Raw genomic sequence first — 23,225 nt, 5'->3', positions numbered from 1 at the left:
CGTGTTTCCCTCGCCCCTTCTCCGCCGCGGTGGTGGTGTTTGTTGCTGATGTGTGAGGTGTACACACCGGCGAATGGTTCTCGTGTTGAGCGGCTTCTGTCGCGCTCATATCCTCTGTTGCGCCATCCACCATCGAACACTTTTCACTCTCCTTTGTGCGGCGCTGGAATCTTGCATGGAGGGTTTTTTTATCCGCTTGCTTCCCTTTTTTGTTGTTTGGTTCCTAGCGAGTTGCCGCTGCACTCTCGTTTTCGCATTTGCCTCGGTCCTTTGTGTGCCGCCTATCCGTGCGTTCCGATCTTCTGTGAGGCCCTCGCTACGGGAGTTGCGCTCGGCGGCTGCCGCTCTCCTGCTTTGGTTTAGCACTTTCCCCTGCCCGCGTGTGTGCTTCAATTGTGCCGTGTGCGCGCGCTCTTACCTGCAGTAGCGTCCTCGTGTTTATTTTCTCGGCATCGACGCCCTCACGGAGCTTGGTAGTTGCTCCGTTTGCGCATCGGAAAAGTGAATCTAGGGAAGTTGCGGACATTCTCCGGTCCCTCCCTGGTATCCTTCACCCTCTTTCCCATCTCTGTACCCTTTCTGTTATGGTGCGCGCCACACTTTCTTCGAGCCTGTTTCACCAAGTGCAACTCGCTGACTTCACATTACCATTGGTTTTGGAGGAGCCGCGCTGTTACTCTCTCTCCCTCTTTTGCTATTCTTGCTCAGCACACAGTCCAGCTCACCGACGCGCCCTTTCGGCGGACCCGAGTAGAACGCTGATATTTCGCACCATGGGTGCGTGGCTGGCAAGTCTGAAGCAGACACTTGGTCTGCTGCCAGCAGACCGCAAAATTCGTGTCTTGATGCTCGGCCTGGACAATGCGGGGAAGACTTCCATTCTCTATCGGCTACACCTCGGTGATGTGGTTACCACCGTCCCCACTGTGGGAGTCAACCTAGAAACTCTTCAGTACAAGAACATCTCCTTCGAAGTGTGGGACCTTGGCGGCCAAACGGGCGTGCGACCGTATTGGCGTTGCTACTTCAGCGACACAGACGCCGTCATCTACGTGGTGGACAGCACTGACAGGGATCGCATGGGCGTCGCCAAGCACGAACTGTACGCTCTCCTAGACGAGGACGAGCTCAGAAAGAGTCTCTTGCTTATATTTGCCAACAAGCAAGATTTGCCGGACGCCGCCAGCGAGGCAGAGATTGCCGAACAGCTTGGTGTGTCGTCCATTATGAACCGTACGTGGACGATTGTAAAAAGCAGTTCAAAAACAGGTGATGGCCTGGTGGAAGGCATGGACTGGCTCGTGGAGAGGCTTCGTGAGCAAGGGCTCGGCGCTTAGTGACCGCCTTGCCACCCCTCTCCCAGCTTCTCCGACTTCTCTAATTCCTATTCACTTGCTCTTGTTTCGGGTGACTGGAGAACGTGCAAGCTGAAGAGCTGTAGGAATGCGACCATCAACGATGCTTGATGCTTGGTTTGTCTGTCTAGTTGTTATGCTGCCGCTCGCCTTTGGAAGGGTGTGGGGTTGATGATGTGGGAGGCCTTCACATCACACATGCAGGCAACGGAGGTTCGATTCTCGCTGCGTGAGCTTCCTTCCCACTGCATCGCATAGCCACACTTTAATCCTGGTTCCCTTGGTTGCGTGTACGTGGAGGCGTGTATGTCTGCGACGATGTTTTTCTCTCATTTCACGGTTGCGTGGTGGGTCTCATTCGGCGTCTTCTTTCCAGCTGTATATCTGTGCGGCCCCGCGGATGTGTATGTCTGGCTGAAGTGTGTGTGTGTGTGTGTGTGTGTTTGTGCGTGCCGCTCTGTCGTTCTCGCTCATTGCCCGTGTCAAGTAGCGCCTTGATCGCTGTCGTCTACTTGCGCGATGTTTCTTGGGTGCCCACGCCTCCCTCTAGACCTACCGACCACGTTGAATCGAGACGAGGATGAGCACGGCAGACGTGCCAAATAGGAGCTAGGCAGTGAATGCACTCCGCTCTCTTTGTGTGTATCAAGGCCGCTGAAGTGCAGTTCCTAGGCGCCTTCCTCGGTGCCCACCTTAACCTGTGGTGCCGCCAGTGCACTTGTATATCCGGCGAGGCGCCCGGGGATGTGACGGTACACTGACTTCTAGCACAGCGAGGCGCTGTCTGTCTAGCTGCTCTTTGTTTCACCCCCTACCCTGTACAACGCGTAGGCACAACTACCAGGTACTGCCTCTCGGGAAGCGCACAGCCATTCTCAGCTGATGCGAGCAGGCGCACTTGAGCTCTTGACAGCTCCCCGCTCCTCTAATCATTTCCGTTACTCTCTTCACGCATCCTGCTTCGTGGTGGTCTTCTATTGCTCCCGGACACTCTGTGTCCCTCTCATTCGCTCTCACATCTGCACTCCACTCCGACGCTCAACCCATGCGCTGAAAACCAGAAGTGGTTTCGCTTGCAGCTTCATGCCAAGGAAAGTATGGACTTCTACGCTTTGCAAGACAGTCTCTTGCGCAATGCCAAGAGCGGAGGCAGCTCTGACACCGGCGACGTCGAGTCGAGGTACGTCTTGATGGAGAAAATCGGCTCTGGCTCTTATGGCGATGTCTGGAGCGCGACTCGGCGCACAGGGGCGAAGGACATCTACGCGGTGAAGCGCATCGACAAGCGTCAGGCGGGCACCAAGGGACTGCGGAGCGTCATGGGGGAAGTGGAGACGATGAGCCTTCTTTCTCATCCCAATATCGTCAAGCTGGAGGAGACGTATCAAGACGAAGCTTGCCTATCAATTGTGATGGAGTACCTCCCTGGCGGTTCCCTTCAGCACCGGATAGACCGGCAAAGCGTGTCTGAGCTGGAGACGCGGCGCTTCATCACGCAGCTGCTGATGGCTGTCGAGTACATTCATGAAAAAGGTATCGTCCACCGCGATTTAAAGCCGAGCAACTGCCTACTGTCTCAAAACGACCTCGTCGTAAAGATATCAGACTTCGGGCTCTCCGTGTTTGCCGGCAGTAAGCAATGCTTGACGACGTGCTGTGGCACGCTGCACTTTATGGCACCCGAGATTCTGCTCGAGAAAAACTACGGCAAGCCGGTGGACATGTGGGCCATGGGCGTCATGGCACACGTGATGTTTTTAGGTTGTTACCCATTTCAGGCCCGTACAGAGGCGGCGCTGACAAAGGAGATCTGCCGCGGGTATCGTCCGCGGGAAGAGGGTGCTGGTGGGCTGCGATGTCCACCACTGCTACTGGACTTTATCAGTCAGCTTCTCCTTTACGACCCACACCGTCGAATGAGCGCCAAAGACGCTCTCAAGCACCCATGGATCAAGGAAGGCTTAGAAGCCAACCGGCGGACATCCCTCTACCCGTCACAGGCACCCTCGGCGACAGCGATGAAGCCATCTGCGCGGTGGCGAGCGGCGGTACTTGCAGTCATGGGCGTGCAGCGGCTGCTCTACTTGCAGAAAATTCAGCGGCTGGTGCGGCTCGGTTATGACGGCTTTCCGATTTTGCGTGACTACCGCTACCTCGTAACCGGTAAGTATGTACCTGCGAGCACCTCTGTAGAGTGTAGCCACATGTTTCACGCTCGACCGATGGCGCTGCTCGAGCTGATCTCCATGATAGATACGTGCCCGTTCCTGAAACATGTAGATCTTAGCTGGAATAACATTCACAGCTTATCTGTAATCCAGTCGCTGCTCAAGGTGGTGACACGACACCCTTCATTGCAATCTATTGACCTCTCTCACAATCCCATCCCGGCCGTGGCAGGGCGTTCCATCGTGCGACTGATCCGCAACCCGCTTTCACAGGTGACATGCATCAACGTCGGCGACACCGGAATCAGTGCCGACACCATTGGGCAGATCAACTCCTTTTTAAAGGAGAAGCTAACCCCTGCCGCGCTGTCGTACAGCGTCTCCACCGGAGACATGCAAAGCCGACTCACTCAGGGTAGCGGTGATGACGCGCTCATGACGTCATCGCTCACTATGGTGAGCTCCTTGCAGCAAAAGCGTAGCATCGGTAGTGGGCCACCCAAGCAGCCCGCGAAGAAAGAATCGCGCGGCGTGCGGCTACCCCCGATTTCACGTCCACCAGTGGCTAGGCGCCATGGGAAGATGCCTTAGACCATGCGAGAGTAGAACGTGCGAGGACAAGGAGGGTGAACGCCTTCGCATACGGGCATGCCGAATATTTCTGTCGTCCTCTTATGCTTGTTCACTTTTCTTTAGGTATGTCGCTCTTCTTTTTCCTCCTCTCACTCCCCAACACATGTCCTCATGCACGGTGTGACAGAGTGGCTCCCTTGATTTGTTGCTCCTGCCTATGTGTTTATATGGACGCATCTCGATGCCTCTTGTCTGCGCATCCTGTTACAATGCCCGATGAAGCGCGCGTCGGTTTCCATACGCGTTACCACATTGTCTGCACATTCCGTTGTACTTTCTCGTTTCCTTGTTCTCTTTGAGGGGATGGTGCGCAGCGCCGAGGGCCTCTTTTTTGTTCTTCTTAGCGCCTCTCGTATTTTCCGTGCAGAAGTGTGCGTCATCGCTGTTCTGACCCTCTCTCGCTTCCATCTCCCCTCCCTCATTCACCCCTGATGTTACCCAGCACGGCGATGACTGTGATGTGACATGCGTGCCCGTTGTTTTTCTACTTCTTTGCTCTTGCCTGTCGATCGCCTCTTTCTATCCGCTTCTCTCTCGGTATCTCTCGTGCCCGTCTCTGTTTCGCCTAGCGGCCGCCGCACCGACGCCATGACACCCCCTTCCGTCCTCCTCGTTTTTCTTTTCTGCTTCGTGTGAAACGTGTACCTCATTTCAGCTTCTGCGTTCCTGCCTACTTCTTTTCTGCTGCCCTTGGTAGGACGACGAGAGACGGGACCCCGCCCCTTTCTTGTTTGCGCGAGGTCGCAGAAGAGGGAAGGTGAAGAGTGCAGGAAAGGGGGAGGGGAGAGCACAGGGGGACAAGACGACTCTCGCCGTCGCAATAATCTCATCATGTAGATGACGGGCGAGTAATATTGGCTTCATGAGCTGCTGCAGTGTGTTGGCCTTTTTTTTTCTCCTCCCTCCTTTTCGTTGCCACTCTGTCCTCTGGTGAAGTTACTCATACACAACAAGTCGTGCTTCATGTGAAACGCTCAACGAAACGCGTTCCGGACGCTTCTATCGAGTAACGAACCACAACAGCGCACATCTGACGATTCCGCTGCCTGTGTGCCGCCGCTTGGTTCTCTATGGCAGCACCACGACACCGTGGCGCTCTTGGTGCTTCCAGACGTGTGCTGCGGATGCGCACCACTGGACTGCGGATCAGTTTTCAGATTCACTGTCGTGACCTCACCTACCAAGGCGAGCGCGTCACTAGCGAAATGCCTCCCTCTCTTTGCCTGTCCTGCATCAGCCGCCACTGCAGCTCTAGTGCCGAGTCCCAACTGGTTTCCTTCCAGACGTTACTCACTCTTCTTTCCTTTCATCGCCTCCACCAATCTTTTGCCTTTGAACATCACTTGTATTGCTCTTCTTGTCCCTCCCGTCATCTTCCACGCGTGACCGCTGTACGCCCCAACCTCGGTTTCTCCCCATCGATACTGGTGTATCTCGCTGTCCGGTATGCGACGCAAAAGAAGCGAATGCCATATTGGAGTCACCGTGTGTGCGTGCACTAAACATCCGTTGCTGCAAGGTATGGAATGGGTCAGGCGTTCATGGAGGATCAAGGAAACTCACTGGTGGTGTGGGGGAGCACTGGGAGACGGCTCCAGTTCTCCATGCAGGATTTGAAGATGCCCGCGAGCCTTCGCGACACTCCGCACTTTCACTTTTACGAGAAGCAGTGGGACGCCGTGGCGAGCTTCTGGTTTAACCGTGTTTTGAAGGAGTCGGCCCTCCAGCACCTTTCGGTGGAGGCCATCGTGGAGCTCATTCGTCAAGACATCTCCAAGCGCTGGGAACGGCGTCGAGAAGAGCAGAGCATCTACAAGAAGCGGAAGAGACTGTTGCAGCGTAGTGGCCCAGCAGGAACTCCCTCGGCATCTGTGCTGCTAACAAACGTGACGACACTCGACGGCTACCAGGCGGCTACGGAGATGGAGCAGAGGGATTTGGTAACGGCCTTGGTAGAGCGAGTCGAGGACGTCGCAAACGACAAGGTAGAATCCTGGCAGGTGCTCGTCGACGACGCATCGGAACAACGGCCCGCCAAGGCTGCGCGTGTAGAAGGTACCGCGGCAACGTCGGGAGAGCACCCTGAAAACGACGCTGACGGTGCCAGCGACTTTGACGACCGCGTTGCCGTCGTCTTGAAGCTATCCAGTAAGGAAAAGGCCGCTACCACGATTGCCCACCTCCACGGTAGCAGGTTCGACGACCGCCGAGTATTGTGCCGGTTCTGGAGCGAGTAGTGATTTCTGCGACTCTCTCAGCCTGCGCCGTTTGCGTGCGTGAAGATGTGCAGGGAAGCGTATGGGCCCACAACCCAAGTGTTTGGCGCGCAGGTGCGCTGCCTGGCTCAGTCAGGAGCTCAATAACGGCAAGACCGCCTTCTCTCCCGCGTTGTCCATCTCGCCTTTGCAGCTACCGCTTCTTCTTCCTTCCACCCTCCCTCCTTGTTGCTAGTCGGAACGACGGTAGCGGACAACAAAAGTAGGGGTTTGGTCGTTTCAGCGGTTGGCGTGCCACGAATGCATGCAGGCGTGCATTCTTCTGCTTACCGTCTCGACACTGCTACGCGTCGCGGTGCTTTCAAGCGTGATCTTTGGTCGCCCGTGCATGACAGCTCGCCTTGGGGCCAGTTCTACGTTGTTATCCTGGTCATTCTTCGCAGCCACGGCGCTCACCGCAATCATTGCACCGCCGTCAGGTCCTTCGCCGCGCGACCATCGTCCACTGGGCTCGTTGCATGTCCTCTCGTTCTCTCACACTCATCGTCGGCCTTCTCTCCTCTTCAAATATTCCCGGTGCCACTACGGGCGGGCTCCGTGATGTATCGTTCAAGCCTCTTTGAGCGAGTACACACAGCAGCGAAGGGACTTGCCCGTCAGCAGTGCAGCTGTTTCACCGGACTCCTGATCTCTTTTTTGTGTAACCAGCCATTATCATTGGTGTTTCTCTCTATTGCTGCCTCTTCCTCCCCCCCCTCTTTCTAACCGTCGATCCAGCGGCGGATGCGGCGCTGGACGGCAAGCGCCGCACCGGCGGCGGTCCAGAGGCAGTCGTGCCTTTTGGCGTTGCGCTGCGCCACCACGGGGGTGCAGCACAGTTACAAGCCCGGCTGCTTCGTATTGGCACTGCGCTCCCTCTTCGTGACGCTTACACCGACGTCTCTGAAGAGGCGGATTGCGATTCGCATGCAAACCGGGATGGAGCGCACTGAGGAACTGGAGAGGGAACTGCAGTGGCTCCAGAAGCACGGGTCGCCGCTGCAAGTGATGGGGCTTCCGAACCACGCGGAACTAGCCGAAGTCCGTGCTCGGTACCGAAGTTTGGTCCTGGAAACCCACCCCGACACGGCAAAGAACACTACAGGTGAGAGCGAGTACGCCATTTTGCAGACAGCGTACAAGATGTGCGTCAATCCAGCCAGCCTCTGGCATCAAAATGGCGCCTCACCAGCGCTGCACCGTCAGCTGCTACGAGTATCCAAGAAGAAGTTACGTCGGATAGATCGCGTGCACGTCTTTGCTACATTCTCTTATGCCGTGATGCTTGCCATTGGTGTATTCTTCTCTACCGTGGTCGTGAGCAACGGACTTGAGGCAGCGCTGAAGTTCTTCGACCCGGAGTTCTACCACTTCATGGTTCAGCAGGAGAAGGAGGAAGACCGCAAGCGCGCAGCGGGGGAGGTGGTAGACACGGACCCGAAACGACTCGCACCAACAGCGGTACGCCGACTGCTCTTCCCCGGCCAATTTATTCACGAAGGCGATGAGAGTGAGGCGCGTCGTGGCGAGTGATTCAGTGTGTTCGAATGAAGTTGTGAGGGATGTCGGGAGACGCATCATGCTCTCCTGGCGTGCCGTCGCGCCATCTCTGCTTGCTCATCGTCTCATAACCCGGCAGGGAGCCCGCCGCGCCTGCACAGACGTTCGGTGATTCCTCGCCGACGACCTCGTACTCAAGCGCAGCCACACATTGATGTGACAATGACAAACAGTTGAATAAAGTTAAAGTCCATACGAGGGGTCGTGCATGTGGACATGCTCGTGCTTACCGCACCGCAGGGTCTCTCATGCAGGTCTTGTGAGAGATGGAAACTTGTATCTTTTTTGACTACGGCGCGCTTATGTGAGCGCCTGCGGTTTTACGGTGTCACTGTCACCGCACAGGGACCTCGCCAAGAGTACACCCGTCACCGTACTCCACCTGTGTCTAATGCGATTAGGCTTTCATGCCCTCGCTATCTGTCCCCTCTTTGTCACTACTAACCTTCTCCCATGCGTCACTCTCCGCTTCGTGGCTTGCCTGTGTTTTCGAGGTCGTCTCCGAATTTGGCGGTTGACACGGCCCAGCGGCTCCACAACATCACACCCCTGGTTCTCCGCCTTTTCCTTCTCCTTGGCCCTTCGTCAGCAACCAACTGTGGCCCTTTTTCTTTATCTCGCTTGTCACTCGGGTGGTACGTCAGCTCTTCTCCCAAGAGTGACTCACGGGAATTCGTTTCTGGACAAGATAAGGACACAAGGTGCGTTGCTGACCTTCTGCGAGGGACAACATCCCCTTTCGCACCTTCGCTGAAGCCGCAGCTCCCCGGCACATATACGACTGGGGAGCTGAAGTGTAACTCACACATGTATTTTGTGTCGCCAGTACCGTCACACGCTCCTCTATCACAGAGCGAAGAAGCAATTACGCGAGGCTCCGTCATGCAAGGGAATCTGCATACAAAGGCTGCTGCTGCGGCATCGGTCGCCTCAGTACCGGCTGGCTCACACGACGCGAGCTGCGCAAATCTTAGTGACTACCTCAACGAGGACAGTGTCGTTGGTGACCTGGAGACGTACGACGTTGGGGAGTACCACCTTACCACCTGCCCTATATGCTTGGAGCACTTCACCTTAGACAACCCTGCCATTCTCCTCAAGTGCGAGCATGGGTTTCACCTGCAGTGCTTGGAGTCGTGGCGACAGCGGTCTTCGATGTGCCCAATGTGCTTTGCGCCTGTGGTTGGCGACCAAGGACGTCTGATGAGCAGCTGCGATGTCCGTACACGCCGTCGCATGCAACGAAAGCCGCCCGCAGCCCCTCACCGCGCAGCGGAGCGGAACGCGCTCATTACACCTACCGCCTCTCAGCGGATACCGCAGTCTAACTGCGAGGTGGAGCACGCATCTGAGCAGGATGAGGAAATCGAGGTGATTGAGGTAACATCCGGAAAGGGCAGCGTGCACTGGGTGTGGTCGTGGTTGCGTAAGTGCTGTGCCTTCTAGCACCACTCTTTTATCCATCTCGTCTTCATCACCTGTGGCTTTGTGGTTGTCATGGTACGCGAGATGACGGGAGAAGCGAGCGCAGGGTAAACGAGGCAATCTCCTATGGCATGCCTGTGTAGCTAAGCCGCTATTTTTTGTTTTTGTTTGTCCCCTTTCCTTTCTTTTTGATGCATGCGTTCTCTCTTTTGATTGACACCAGGAATGAACATGGATATGGTTGTCGCTGTTGTCGCTGCACCCTTCTGTTTTTCGCATATTGAGCATTTTCTCCTTAGTTTGCTGAGCTGAGCAGCAACGGCTACCTGCACGCATGTGCAGTGCCGCCTATGCATATGCTTGTGTCTGAGATGTTCGATTTCCACGTGTTGCTGGCTCTTGTCAGCGTGCGCGCTGTGCTTTTCAGTTTTCTTGCACCCCCTTTTCCAGGATCATCTCTCACTTTCTTCTGTCCTTTGTTCTCCGTCTTGGCATGCGCATCTCGAACACGAGTGCGATCGGTGAAGGTGTGTGTGTGTGGGGGGGGAGGGGAGGCCCTTGCAGGGTCATTTGCTGCCTCGATCTCTCTTTGTCGGCCTTTTCTTTGGCTTCACCTCACAGCTACGCCTTTCTCCAGCCCCCGCTCCGCTTGAGACAGACAAGGAGGCATGAGCACCGCTGCTCCAACAATCTCACCCAAATCCAGGTGGCTGTCATACACGAATGTGGGTCTGCGCGTGGCTGCTACGAGTCGAACTCTTCGGCTTTGTAGTGCTCTCCTTTCCAAAGTGCCACGGCTATTGTTTTGTCTCATCGCTGTTTGGCTGATTTGCTTTCTCGTGCTGTCGGCCCCACACCCACGCAGTGTTTCGTTTCTCCGTTGTGGCCGTTTCGGTAGCCCTCACTGTTGCATGGCTCTTCTCCTTTTCTTTTAAACTGTTTCTGAATCTGCAACGACTTCCTTTGACCGCCAAAATGTATGTCTTCTAACGACAGCGAGTGCACTTCAACATCGCCGTACGCGCGTGTGCTTTTTGCTACGTGCACCCACGGATGCCTTGTTCTCCTTCAGGAGGCTCGGTGGACCAACGCTCCGATACGGGCGGCGTGTTGGCACGCACCGGTATTGGAAGAAGGCAGTAGGAAGTGCCACATACCGCTGTCTTTTCCCATTTCAAGATACAGTTTGCTTAGAAAACACGGTGGATTGACTGACCGCTTGGGGACCGAGCGCTACAGAGGAAAACGCAGCGATCCGGTGCCTTGCTCGTTTGCTATTGTGTGCCCATCTTAGTCTGCTTCTCTCCTCCTACCCCTTCCTCTTCCCCATTCTTCTTTCCGATGCGCAGCGTCTCCCTGTGATCACACGGCATCTACCAAACCAACATATTCACTGCATAGAATTAACAAGAGTATCCATTCCGTGCCCCACACTGCTCTGAGCAACAGCTTTGCCTCCTCGCTCCCGACCGCCGCACCGTTGCCGCCAAATAGCGAGGGTTTCTCTCTCTCTCTCTCTCTCTTTAGCCTTTTCACCGCGTTGTTGTTCTCGCTCTCTCCTCTTCCCCCACTCCCACACGTCGTCGGCTGCGTCTCTTCACCTTTTCATCACAGCAGTGAGTGTTTTCGTTTTTAATGTGGACACGTTCTTGACCGTGACGAGGTGGTCTGTGAACGTAGAGGTGGCGGAGTATCGTTGTTGGTTTTGGCCTTTCTCTTCATCGCAGAATGGCTCACCGTCCCGAGGACTCGAAATATGCACTCTTCTTTACATGCGTCCTGAGCCACCTCCCCATGGTCGCCGTTGTGGCCTTTCTCGTGCGACGCGATTTACGCTTTGAGGGAGTGGTTGGGGCATACTCCGTTACCGTCTCGTTAATGTACCATACGTGCGAGTGCTTTGAGACGAGCCTTTTCATGTCCCAAGGGCGCTGGCACCGACTGGACAACATTGGCGCAATCGTATCTGTCGGGTGCTCTTGCATCCAACTAGCCTGCTTCGAAAACCGTATCCTTCTAGAGTACCTGCAGTACATCATCCTGTTCATTGTCATTATCTTGCAGGAGGCCGCTCCTTGGGACGTCCGCTACACTATTGTACCCATAGCCGTATGTATTGCTCTACCAATAGTGTCGCATCTCCTGAATCCCCGCCGTCGCCAAGGGTTTGTCCTACCGCGCGTCCTCAATGGTCTAGTGGCGCTAGTTCTCGGTGGCGTATTTTTTGCCATGGGGCTTGATGAATCGAACGACCCCGTCCGGATTTACCACGGATTCTTTCACATTTGCATTACGATCACGATTTTCTTTTTCTTTTACGCCCTGCGCCCTTCAGCGGAGCGGAAGCGGAGATCATTGCACTTGCCAAGCTGCGATGACGCGGTTGCCGTCATGGTGAACCTTTGAAGTACCCGACCCGCACCAGCGGCTGGCGATAATGACGCAGGAAATGCTTGGTGAAAGGCTGGCCGTTGTGTCGCGCACTTGAGGGTAGTGCCGCTGTCTGAGCACCTTAGTGAATACAGTCGTCTTGATCGGCTTTCAACACGCAGATAAGGCTCCTAGAGGTGACACACATAGGCACACTCTCCAACAAGCAAACGAAAACAACGTATCATGACGCGGAAGTTTCCCTTGGAGAGAAAGACCACCTCTGCTCTCCCATGATTTGCTACTGTTGGCTGTTCTTGCCACACTACCGTATACGCCGGCGTTCTTCCCCTCCTCGCCCACGTACCGTTCTCCGCACTGTCTTCTCCTGGCCATGCAGTAAAGCAAACCAAGGAAACGTAGGTTGTGCTCAAGGTGGCAAGTACGTAATATGGCAGTGTGTGCATCGGCGTTGGCGAGGGCGCTACCGTCAGCTCGACTTCTATACAGGGAACAGGCCATGCCGCGATAGTTTGAAATCAAACTTCTTTCCTCCTCCTCTCCTCCTCTCCTCCTCTCTCTGCTCCTCCCCTTTCCCGTGCTGGAATCTCTTAGTCTCGAACAGCGCGCTGTTTCGCTGCCGCTGATGCTTTGCGTTTCCCGCTGCATGGACACAGTCGCACAAGGGTAGTCACGCAGCCACGTACGCGCTAATCAGCACTCGCCCATATTCTTTACGCCAAACATCTTTGATTCCTTTCCGTTTTTCCCTGCCCCCATCGTGGGCGCGCGTGCAATGTGGGCGGGCGAGAATTCAGGGATCCTCTTCATCACGACTGTGCTCAGTCATGTGGCGTTGCTTCCAACGATCCACTTTTTTTACAGGCGCAAATACATCTTCGAGTTGTGCTGTGCGAGCTTCGGCTTCCTCGCATCCTTCATGTACCACACAACGGAGAGCTTCGGTACGTCTATCTTCCTTACTGAGGTAGCGTGGCACCGCCTCGACAACGTTGGCGTCATCTCGATACTGGGAATCTGGTACGTGTATCTGTGCTGCTTTCAGAACCCCTATGTGGACATAAGCTGCAAGTGTTTCTGCATCTTTTTCACCCTTGTGGTGCAGCAGAAAAACCCATGGGACGTGCGGTTCACCGTATCACCAATTCTGTTCTTCACTCTATTTCCCGTCGTGAAGCACTGCCTCTTCGAGCAACGCCTCCCCCTGTTTAGTGCCCGGCATCTGGGCTGTGGTGTCTTTCTTTTCTTTTTTGCTGCTATCTTTTTCTTCCTCGGGCTTAACAAGCACGCGGACCGGTACCGCATGTACCACGGCGCATGGCATTTTTTCGGAGGCCTGTCCTCCTTCTTTTTGTGGGAAATGGTCAAGACTCCTGGATGCACAGGCAGCTACGGCATCCAGCGTCGCGACTGCCCCCTGCGTGGGGACACCATGGTGTAGCGTGGTGTAATGCACCCTTTTTCTATTAACCCTTTTTTCCCTCTCCCTGCTTGTGCTATCGAAACCACTCTGGCTCTGCCTCAGCGTTTGTGCTGTGGTGGGGGACATGTTGTGGTCTTAACCGGAGAAGAGTGTAATACAACCACTGTACTCTCCTTGTATGCTGTGATACTCTCCGTTTTTAGCTTTCTATATTCTACTCAAGCAGTGGCTGCTGCTGTTGGCACCCTCACGTATGACCTCGTACCTGGGTGCACATTCTTGTGTACTTGATCGTTACCCCTAGTACCGAACCTTTTCTTGGCAACCCTAGCGGCTCCGTTTGGAAGCCATCCATCTTCTCAGAAGCACCGGCTGTCCAGTGAAAGCGGAAGAGAGATGGAGACCGCACGCTCGATACCAGGCACAGCAGAATTTCAGCTTCCCGACGCAAACATACCCACCGGTACATGTGCTCGTCTTCCTCACTCCTCCCTCCCTCCGCTTCACCGACGGCGCGCGCATCTCCCTCATTTACACTTTGCTCACCGCCCGCTTTCTCTGCTCTCCCGTGCGCTCGTCTGCCTTTACTCAAAACACAGCACTAGCTAGCTGGAAGCTCGGCCGCTCCAGTGTATTCGCGGCGATAGCGACAGCAAAACGCCGAACAACAAATACAAAAACAACAAGCTATAAAGAAAAGAATATCCTCCTGCTTTTTTCCTACTGCAATAGGGGCGATGCCAGCACGAAGTCATGTCTGTTTTCTGCTTTGCGTGTTTGCCATCGCCGCCTCGGCACTGACGGTCAGGGCTTCGCTTCTCATCGAAGTTCCTCCTGAGCAAACTTTTTTGCTGCAGCGCCGTCACATGGGGTCGAGAGACGAGGATGCACTTCGTGCTATTACTCGCGGCCTGCCGTCGTCCTCGACTCCAAATGCGTCGCTCGACCACTTGAAGTCACTCTCTTCCAAGGAGCTGAACAAGATGATAAGAGATCGTGACAGTGACTGCCACGGCTGCGTCGAGCGCCGTGATTTAGTGCAGCGTGCGTATGAGGTACAACAGCTTCCGACCATGGACGAGCGCGTTGCGTGGCAGCTAACCGTGTCTGACCGAAGGCTCATTACAATGCCGACACGTCTCGAAAACCTCGCATTTGTCACGGGCGCCCTTTCCAACACCAACTGCAACATCTTCAACAAGACCATCTATTGCAACGCACGCGAAATATGATCCCGGTGCAGAACGAAGCCATTTCTCACCGTTCTTCTCTAAACCAGAGGTTACCCTGAGGTCTGCAACACAGGTTTGATTCATATTCGTGCACGGCACTATGCCGTGGTCCACCCTCCATAACCTCTGCTGTCTATTGGCCCTTCATGTCTTCCTGGTGTTTCCGCGCCTTTTCCGCGACCTTCGTATCACTTGTCGCTCTACGCCTGCCATGCTTCGTGGTCTTTTGCTTCTCTTCTCAGCGCGTGTGCGTGCTGGACTCTTCTGCACTACCTGTCGGGTGCTGCTGCCGAGTTGTGCAGCATTTTTTTTTTTTCTTGGGCTTTCCTCGTTCTTTCCCCACTTCCCCGACCGTCACCGCCTTTTCCCAGCCGCGCGAGGGGCTTTCATTTCTATTCCTCATCGTTGGCTCGTTTTCACCGGTGCTTGTGGTCTCCGAGTGTTGCTTCAGGGACGGTAAATGGCCTCAAAGCGAAACGCGAAGGTGATCTGCCGTCAGTAGTGCTAGTACTACCTCTTCGTCCAATTCGCCCGGCTCGTGATGAATCATGGATGTGCTCTATCGGTTTTGGTCCCAGTAGGAAGGAAGCTGACGGGCTGCATGCTACTTGTAGCTTGTTCTCGAACCGTTGTTTCCGCAATTGCTCATTCCCAAACGGCAGCTTCCCATAGCAGAAGGTCAAGTGGTAGTCACCTCTACCAAGCGCCAGGGGGCTTGCCTAGGAGGACCATTCCTTTTCCTGGTGACGCGCCCTCCTTAGTGGCGCCGTCGGCGTCTCTCGTTCTTTGACTTCCCTCTGACATGACTCGTCTATTTCCCTTGCTCCCCGTATCGCCCTTGGCGTCTCACTCTACTTCACTCGCTGTAAAGCAATTCATAATCAATCCCTCCTTCTTTTACTGTCTTCCGTCCCACCTGTGTCCCTTGCTGCGCCACGTAAGGTCCCTACCTCACTTCTCGCTTTGCCTTCCGCGCACCTTTGTGCCTCCGCCATCCCTTCTGCAGCGAATCTGCGGTGCACATCCCAGTCCTTCTTTGTGTGTGTTTCTTCTTTCCGGCGTTCACGGAAGCCATGGATCGCGCAGCAACCTCCGACGCGCGGGCGCGCAGCAGCCTCTCCAAGGCGCAGGAGCACTTGAAGAACAATGATGTAAAGGAAGCCATCGACGCCCTCTCGTCGCATCTGCGCTTTAACCAAGTTACTCCTATCGGGTTTGAGTGTCTCGAGCTGCTGGCCGACCTCTGCCTTACCCAGGAGAAGCTGGAACCGGTTAAACTGATCGAGGTGCTCCGGCGCTGCCGCAGCGGTCTCCGCGGCTCGCAGCACATGGAGGAGAGCGTGCAGCGCATTGTTGACTCCGTCATGATCCGCATTCGACAGATGTGTGCAAAGGCGAAGGAGCGGGCAGAGGCGATGCAGGTCAACGCCACTGAAGGCGACCGGATGCTCGCTGCCTTGAACGGCATCTCTCTCGCCGCGCTCGCCGAGAAGCGCCACATTATTCCCTGCCACGCCGCCCTGCGCCGCCTCATTCGCCACTTCTGCGGCAACAACACCATTGGTTTTGCCAAAAAGTTGACGTTTATTTACAACAAGACGGTCCGCCAGTTCCTGTACATGTGCAAGGAGTTCAACGCGCCTGCGTGTGTGCTGGACATTTCCAGTGCTGTGTCACGCGCTGTGTCGCACATGGCGCTAGACCACCTGCACGACCACGACGACGCGGCGTCGCGAAACGCTGTACAGGAGTTGCTGAAGGAGCGTGCTGCCTTCTTGACGTCCACGTCGGCGGTGACCGAGACAGTGGAGACGCTGTGCTGCCTGCTCAACGACATCTGCAGCCTGCGCCAGTACGGTGGCGCCTTTGACGTTCTCTCGTGCTTGAAGCGCGTGTGCGACAAGGTGCAGCGCAACGAGGAGTTTGTCGATGTGGTGTCAGGGGCCTACGAAACGATGAGCGACATCTTCTGGACGTGCTCCGTGTACAACTACCATGCTTACTGCCTTTCCGTGGCCGCGTCGATGAAGCGACAAGAGAAGCGCGGCCCCCTCGCCGCTCGCGCCGTCCTTGCCTCACTGTGCGTGGCCGATGGCGACATGGAGCTGGATCCGTTTGGCCGCTACCGTGAGAAGAATGCCCGCATCGACGAGCTGTTTGAGTCGCCGATCACGACCAAAACCAGCCTTATCGCGAACCTCAAGACCAAGGGCGTGCACACGCTGGCCTCCCCGGACATCGTAAAGATCGCGGCCAACCTCGAAGACCCCAACTTCTCCGACTTCACGGGACTGCACAAGAGCGTAACGGCGCTCACGGCAGCCAACAGCGACCTCGCCCGCTATGGGAACGAGCTCCACAAGATGATCCTGCGCTACCAGCTGGAGGTTCTCTCCGGTACCTGCAACTACGTCGAGGTGCTTTCTCTCGCGGCGTACAACGGCAACCTGACGGCGGCGGAGTACGTTAACAACATTGAGCCCGTCATCCTCGGCGATGATTCCGTTTCCGTCGACATCGACACGCGCACCAACACACTGTCGTTTCGCGACTCGTCGAAGGCAAAGATGTTGAGCTACTTTAACAAGATCGTCGCGAACGTGGACACTGTCCCCGCATCCTCGCTAGCGACGACATCTGGCCGCTACTCGGACTTCACCCACGTTGCCGCATCCTCATCGAAGAGGGAGGTGATGCCGCTGGCAGCGGATCTCGACGCGGCACGTGCGCGTAGCACCAGCATCTACGCGCTGCAAAAGGCCTGCATGAACTCCAAGGCGGAGCGTATCGAGGAGGCAAAGAAGAGCGAGGATAAGAAGCGGGAGCGGGCCGTGGCGGAGCGCCGCGAGCAAGAGGAGGCAAAGAAGGAGGAGACGCAAAAGGCATACATCCGCAAGCTGTACGCCGAGTACAACGAACGCCAGCGGCAGGAACGCGGAAAGGAGGTGCTCCGCAAGCTGCGCATCAAGTACCCCGGCTTCAAGGTCGACGAGTCTATTGTTTACCGCAGTGCTGCAGGGTTCGAGGATGAGCTCACCCGCCTGCTCGCGGCCTTCAAGCGCCGCGGCGTCGACAACGACCGCAAGGAGATCCTCCAGGCAAACCTGTACGAGCGTGCTCTCCGCGCGCTGGAGATTCCAAAGCGCAAGGACTACGAGGCACAGAACGCAGAGCGCACCCGCGCCGAGCGTGCCGCCGCCCGTGAGAACTACCTTGCTGAGCACCGCCGCGAGTACGACCGCCGTCAGAACGAGAAGGCGGTCCTTTCTAAGTTCCTTCACGACGCCGACGAGTTTGAGCGAACGTGGCGCAAGCGTGCCAACATCGATAAGCCGTCGAAGCGCGACGAGCAGCAACGTCTCCTGGAGGAGGAGATGCGCCGTCTCGGGGGCGAATGAGGCACACCCTGGGCGGCGGGAAGGCCAAAAGGAGGCAGAAGAGCGGGCCGTCGTTAGACTGGGTGACGGAATCGGTCTTGCAGCGACTACGGCAAAGGAGTGCCGATCTCCGTTCTCACACGCGGCTCACCACCGTTGTGCCACTTCTTTTTGTTTTCTTGCGACCACTTCTCAGAGTAGTGCTGACTGTTTCCATTCTTTCAAATCTTTTCGGATCCGGATCGCTCTTGCCTGTTTTGCGCCCCCGTGCGCACTCTCCCTGCTGCCGATACGGCTGGTAAGCGGGCGTAGCTGGCACAGATTCGTCGTCTGTTCGTGAAGGCGCTAGTTGTTTGGCGGTGCTGAATGCTTGCATGCGTCAAGCGTCGCTCTCTGTTATTCAAGTTGGCATGCTGCTGGGCGCAAGTGCATGGCTCTGAATACGAGTGTGATGCTCTCTTTTTTTTGTAATTAAGTCTTTCTCCGGGGGTTGGTGATGTCACGGCTGATCGGTTGTTTTCTGTGTTTTATTTGCATCGGTGTATCGTTGCCTTCGTCCGTGTGGCTGCGTGGAGCAGCCATCAATTATCCCTCTCTCCTTCGCAACTCACACTAACGTTCTCCCTGTTGTTGTTGTCGCTGTTTTTTCTTTCCTCTCCGGTGAGGTCCGCCGTAGGAGACATAAGGAACTAATTGACCCCTTAACCTTGACAAGATGACTGAAACCTAATGAAACGCAAACAATGTTAGAGGTCTCGCATAGGGTGCGAGAGAAGGGAGCGCGAAAGACCACTGCAACTCATCCGCGGTACGTGATATAGTGAAAGTCTACGCAGTGGCTTGCATTCACCGCCACGTTCTTTACTGACGAGCGATCGCGGGAGCCCCAGTACACCACCCCCACAACGCTGGCCGCTGTGGTGACCAGATAGCGCACGCCGAGACGCGTCGATGCTCGAGTGATCTACTCTATCAGGCACGGCTCCGCTTTAAGACTACTCTCTCTGAGCACTTGGGAGCGGCGCAGCAACGGACACAGAGCCCGCGCTGCTGTGCGCCCATTTGATTCTCCGTGTCATAGAGAGAAGAATCATTGGCTGTGCGGCTACCGGGAATCATACGAACAAAAAACTGTTGCTTCTTTCCAGTTTCACCAGCTTCCGTACACCCTCACTCCCCATTTTCTTTACACAGGGCATCACACCTTTGAACCGATCCAGGTGGGTCGACTCACCTCAAGACTAACGTTGTCTTAGAGGCTTTCACTTGCTGAAGAGGACTGGCAAAGCAGCTGAAACAGATCCGCAAAGCTACTCGCCCCCATGCGTTGGGGTAAATTCCTGCCCCACGTCGTCATGCATGCCATCGTGAAGCTGAACCTGCCGGTGGCCGCAGTTCTGTCCAGATGGAAGGTGTATACAAAGCAAATCATATGTGAAACCTCGGCGACAACACTTCTGAGAGATCTGTGAGGGGAACTTGTGACTCACATGGTTAGGCCATCCCTTCCCTGCTACAATGACAAAGCAAAAACCATGCAGTCGACAACGTGGTGACTCATGGGCTGAGCTCCGCCGCTACAAGCAAAACGGTCCTGCTACCGCGAGCCCTGTTGTCACGGCATTCCTGACGCCCTAGCGGACGTCAAGGCGCTGCACTTCGAGCAAGGCATCGCCACACAGGTACACGCTGATGCGCTTGTGCTTATGCAGCTTTAGGCGCTGGCTAACCGTAAGGCACACGGTATTTGTCGCAACGAAACGCTAACTCAGATGCCGACGACACGCACATATTCACATCGATTGCTTTAGAAATGCCACACTTCAGCTCCTTAGTCGACCTGAAGGAATGGACAAGCTGATAATATCAGAGTTGCAAAAGGGGGTCCATTAACATGGAAGAGCTCGCGAGAGGGCGCTCACATCCTAGACCGCGCTCTTTTGACACGTCCGCAACGCAGGCGCTCTCTGGATTCGATCTCCGCAAGCACCCTACTCACCTAGCATGAGATGCGTGTTCGCAGCTTCGGGGTCTTTCCCCACTCTCGGCAGCCGCCTATGCTGCGAGAGATCGTATCGCGACAGCGCGATGCTCACAACATGGACGCCCTCGAGAGGCGTCGTGCACTCGACTCCGTCGCGTCGACAAACTGCCGACCGCTGAACGGCCTTTGCACCGCGTTTTAGACGCGCCAAAACGCCAAGAGATCTGCGCTGCGTCTACTGCAGTCTCGCCCTGCGACGCCGCTTTGAAGGATGTGGCGTCGGTGCGTGTGCGCTGCCGGCAGCAATTAGAAGAGAGAACCTGTAAGACAGCGCTGTCAAAGAGACCCCTCGCTACTTTCCTCAGCGCCGCCACTCACGTGGCCGCTTAATCTGGAAAAGGTGCTCGGCTTGCTCACGCACCGAACGACTCGCCCAAGCTAGCCGAATGAGTTAGGACTGGAAAGATCCATAGCCCACAAGACAAAGAGGAGCCCCTCGCTTCTCTCCTTGCTCTTCTTTCGAAAGCTTAACGGCGTTCCTCTCTTACACCATCTGCGCGTTCCCCCTGCTCTGTCTCCCACGCCACAAGCCCGTGAAGCAGTTGAGCTGGAGGTGCACCTGCTCCACTCATGCGAGCTGGGCTGACCGTTTTCTGCTTACCAAAAAGCCGCCGAGAAGTTCTGCATCCTCACTTCTTTTTCGCTTTTTTTTGTGCTGAGGAAGTATCGTTTTCACTGCTTGCCTTCCTTTTTGCCTGGATTCACTCGACTCGCTGCGCTGTGGCCTGCTTGGCAGGGGGCTCGTTCGGATAGCCCACACAGACATCCGCGCACGTGGACCCCCTCCTCTTCTCCTTTTCACCCCCGCCCCGTATCGTACTTTCTCAGTCTCTGGCATACATTTCGTCTTTCTGTGGGCTTGGCCTTCTATGCGCGCACATACACTGGCGCCCGTGCCCGTGTTCTCATGCATTTTCGTTTTGTCCTGCAAACAAACGCCAGACAACGACAGAGGGGAACGTGGCATTCACGTGTCATACGGCTGCTTGACCGCATCTCTTCAACGCATATCGGAGCCCTGCGACTTCTCCTCTGCGTTGCTCGCACTTTGCCACGTTCCCTTTGTTTCCTCGCACACCTTTTTTTCCTTTGGTTTTGGCGGGTGGCTCGTGGGCTGCCACCGTCGACCCCACAGCCCGCAACTGACGCAGCTGGGGAGCGCCTCAGCGGCGTGTTGCGTATTCTCATGCAAGCATCGACCTGCCATGCCGCCACCGCAGTTCGTGTGCTGCAGAAGCGAGTGGCGCCACCGCAGAAGCCGTTTCCATTTCAGGTGCACCACAAGCCAACTATGGACTCAACCGCAGCACATGTAGACGCGCACGCTGCACTTCACATGCCGCTCGTCCTCTCTCTTTCTGGCTGCCTGTGGTTCACCGGGCAATTACTCACGGCCACAGCAGAGCAGGTTGCAAGTGGGCGCCTGCGCTGCTCGCCACATCGGTCTTACCCGCAGCGTTACAGTGGCCTTGGCCCTCCCGCGTACTCGGTGAGACTGGAGTGATGTTAGCGGAGGCCTGCCTCCGTCTTGACTTGAACGGGTGGCGTGACTAGGGTGTTGCAAGCACCAGCTGCACCTCTCTTTCACTGCTGAGGTCCCCATTGACTCTTTGAACTGTAGCGTGTCCCCTGAAGAAGAGCACTCTGTGCACACCAGACTGCGATAGATTGCTGAGACCGGTACTTCGAGCACACACGGCTGCACTGGTGCTGCAGAACTCAGCGCCCTTTTTGGAGGCACGCTACCCTCGGCCGACAGTGAACAGCGGCGAGCGTTGCGTGTGTAAGCACCACGGCTGCGAAGCAGAGGATGTGGAGCTTGGAGTGCAGCTGGACTCGGGCCGGCGATTTGAAACTTGCGCGCGTGGTATGCAGCGTTACGGTGGTGAAGACTCCCACATGCAAAGACAGAACTGAGGAAACATAGGTTCCCTCGGGTGCTGTTCTCTCCCCGCCGAGCTGTGGTCGGGGTGTGCTCGTACGGGTGTAGGTGTGTGTGTACGGGTTAGGGCTTTTCTCTCCACTGATTCGTCGCACAGCGACACCCTCTCCACCTGGACGGGTGCGTGACGGTGTACTACTGTACTGGTGTACGGGTGTGCTACTGTACTGGTTAGGGTTAGGGTTAGGGTTAGGGTTTATATCTCCACTGATTCCTTGCACAGCGACACCCTCTCCACCTGGACGGGTGCGTGACGGTGTACTACTGTACTGGTGTACGGGTGTGCTACTGTACTGGTTAGGGTTAGGGTTAGGGTTAGGGTTAGGGTTAGGGTTAGGGTTAGGGTTAGGGTTAGGGTTTATATCTCCACTGATTCCTTGCACAGCGACACCCTCTCCACCTGGACGGGTGCGTGACGGTGTACTACTGTACTGGTGTACGGGTGTGCTACTGTACTGGTTAGGGTTAGGGTTAGGGTTAGGGTTAGGGTTAGGGTTAGGGTTAGGGTTAGGGTTAGGGTTAGGGTTAGGGTTAGGGTTAGGGTTAGGGTTAGGGTTAGGGTTAGGGTTAGGGTTAGGGTTAGGGTTAGGGTTAGGGTTAGGGTTAGGGTTAGGGTTAGGGTTAGGGTTAGGGTTAGGGTTAGGGTTAGGGTTAGGGTTAGGGTTAGGGTTAGGGTTAGGGTTAGGGTTAGGGTTAGGGTTAGGGTTAGGGTTAGGGTTAGGGTTAGGGTTAGGGTTAGGGTTAGGGTTAGGGTTAGGGTTAGGGTTACGGTTAGGGTTAGGGTTAGGGTTAGGGTTAGGGTTAGGGTTAGGGTTAGGGTTAGGGTTAGGGTTAGGGTTAGGGTTAGGGTTAGGGTTAGGGTTAGGGTTAGGGTTAGGGTTAGGGTTAGGGTTAGGGTTAGGGTTAGGGTTAGGGTTAGGGTTAGGGTTAGGGTTAGGGTTAGGGTTAGGGTTAGGGTTAGGGTTAGGGTTAGGGTTTATATCTCCACTGATTCCTTGCACAGCGACACCCTCTCCACCTGGACGGGTGCGTGACGGTGTACTACTGTACTGGTGTACGGGTGTGCTACTGTACTGGTTAGGGTTAGGGTTAGGGTTAGGGTTAGGGTTAGGGTTAGGGTTTATATCTCCACTGATTCCTTGCACAGCGACACCCTCTCCACCTGGACGGGTGCGTGACGGTGTACTAGTGTACTGGTGTACGGGTGTGCTACTGTACTGGTTAGGTTAGGGTTAGGGTTAGGGTTAGGGTTAGGGTTAGGGTTTATATCTCCACTGATTCCTTGCACAGCGACACCCTCTCCACCTGGACGGGTGCGTGACGGTGTACTACTGTACTGGTGTACGGGTGTGCTACTGTACTGGTTAGGGTTAGGGTTAGGGTTAGGGTTAGGGTTAGGGTTAGGGTTAGGGTTTATATC

At 55.5% G+C, this 23,225-nt stretch overlaps 8 protein-coding genes across 8 annotated transcripts; all 8 read left to right on the top strand.

Moving 5' to 3' along the window:
• Positions 1 to 773: 773 nt before the first annotated feature.
• Positions 774 to 1,337, top strand: ARL-1 (ADP-ribosylation factor-like protein 1; the record flags this gene model as incomplete). The annotated part of the gene is made up of 1 exon (XM_001682205.1): positions 774 to 1,337. One exon carries the CDS (start codon positions 774 to 776, stop codon positions 1,335 to 1,337), a length of 564 nt encoding a protein of 187 aa, XP_001682257.1.
• Positions 1,338 to 2,452: 1,115 nt separating this feature from the next.
• Positions 2,453 to 4,114, top strand: LMJF_17_0060 (putative mitogen-activated protein kinase kinase 3; the record flags this gene model as incomplete). Its single annotated transcript, XM_001682204.1, has 1 exon — positions 2,453 to 4,114. One exon carries the CDS (start codon positions 2,453 to 2,455, stop codon positions 4,112 to 4,114), a length of 1,662 nt encoding a protein of 553 aa, XP_001682256.1.
• Positions 4,115 to 5,682: 1,568 nt separating this feature from the next.
• LMJF_17_0050 (conserved hypothetical protein) lies at positions 5,683 to 6,393 on the top strand (the record flags this gene model as incomplete). Its single annotated transcript, XM_001682203.1, has 1 exon — positions 5,683 to 6,393. One exon carries the CDS (start codon positions 5,683 to 5,685, stop codon positions 6,391 to 6,393), a length of 711 nt encoding a protein of 236 aa, XP_001682255.1.
• Positions 6,394 to 7,155: 762 nt separating this feature from the next.
• Positions 7,156 to 7,944, top strand: LMJF_17_0040 (conserved hypothetical protein; the record flags this gene model as incomplete). The annotated part of the gene is made up of 1 exon (XM_001682202.1): positions 7,156 to 7,944. The coding sequence occupies one exon, from the start codon at positions 7,156 to 7,158 to the stop codon at positions 7,942 to 7,944; it is 789 nt and encodes a 262-aa protein (XP_001682254.1).
• An 834-nt stretch (positions 7,945 to 8,778) lies between these two features.
• LMJF_17_0030 (conserved hypothetical protein) lies at positions 8,779 to 9,417 on the top strand (the record flags this gene model as incomplete). Its single annotated transcript, XM_001682201.1, has 1 exon — positions 8,779 to 9,417. One exon carries the CDS (start codon positions 8,779 to 8,781, stop codon positions 9,415 to 9,417), a length of 639 nt encoding a protein of 212 aa, XP_001682253.1.
• Positions 9,418 to 11,124: 1,707 nt separating this feature from the next.
• Positions 11,125 to 11,802, top strand: LMJF_17_0025 (conserved hypothetical protein; the record flags this gene model as incomplete). Its single annotated transcript, XM_001682200.1, has 1 exon — positions 11,125 to 11,802. The coding sequence occupies one exon, from the start codon at positions 11,125 to 11,127 to the stop codon at positions 11,800 to 11,802; it is 678 nt and encodes a 225-aa protein (XP_001682252.1).
• A 760-nt stretch (positions 11,803 to 12,562) lies between these two features.
• LMJF_17_0020 (conserved hypothetical protein) lies at positions 12,563 to 13,228 on the top strand (the record flags this gene model as incomplete). The annotated part of the gene is made up of 1 exon (XM_001682199.1): positions 12,563 to 13,228. The coding sequence occupies one exon, from the start codon at positions 12,563 to 12,565 to the stop codon at positions 13,226 to 13,228; it is 666 nt and encodes a 221-aa protein (XP_001682251.1).
• A 2,287-nt stretch (positions 13,229 to 15,515) lies between these two features.
• Positions 15,516 to 17,840, top strand: LMJF_17_0010 (conserved hypothetical protein; the record flags this gene model as incomplete). The annotated part of the gene is made up of 1 exon (XM_001682198.1): positions 15,516 to 17,840. One exon carries the CDS (start codon positions 15,516 to 15,518, stop codon positions 17,838 to 17,840), a length of 2,325 nt encoding a protein of 774 aa, XP_001682250.1.
• Between the last annotated feature and the right edge of the window lie 5,385 nt (positions 17,841 to 23,225).

This window comes from Leishmania major, chromosome 17 (genome assembly GCF_000002725.2).
Source record: "Leishmania major strain Friedlin complete genome, chromosome 17".
NCBI classification, from domain to species: domain Eukaryota; phylum Euglenozoa; class Kinetoplastea; order Trypanosomatida; family Trypanosomatidae; genus Leishmania; species Leishmania major.
The sequence above is the reverse complement of the archived record's forward strand: the minus strand, read 5'-3'. Positions and strand labels throughout refer to the sequence as shown.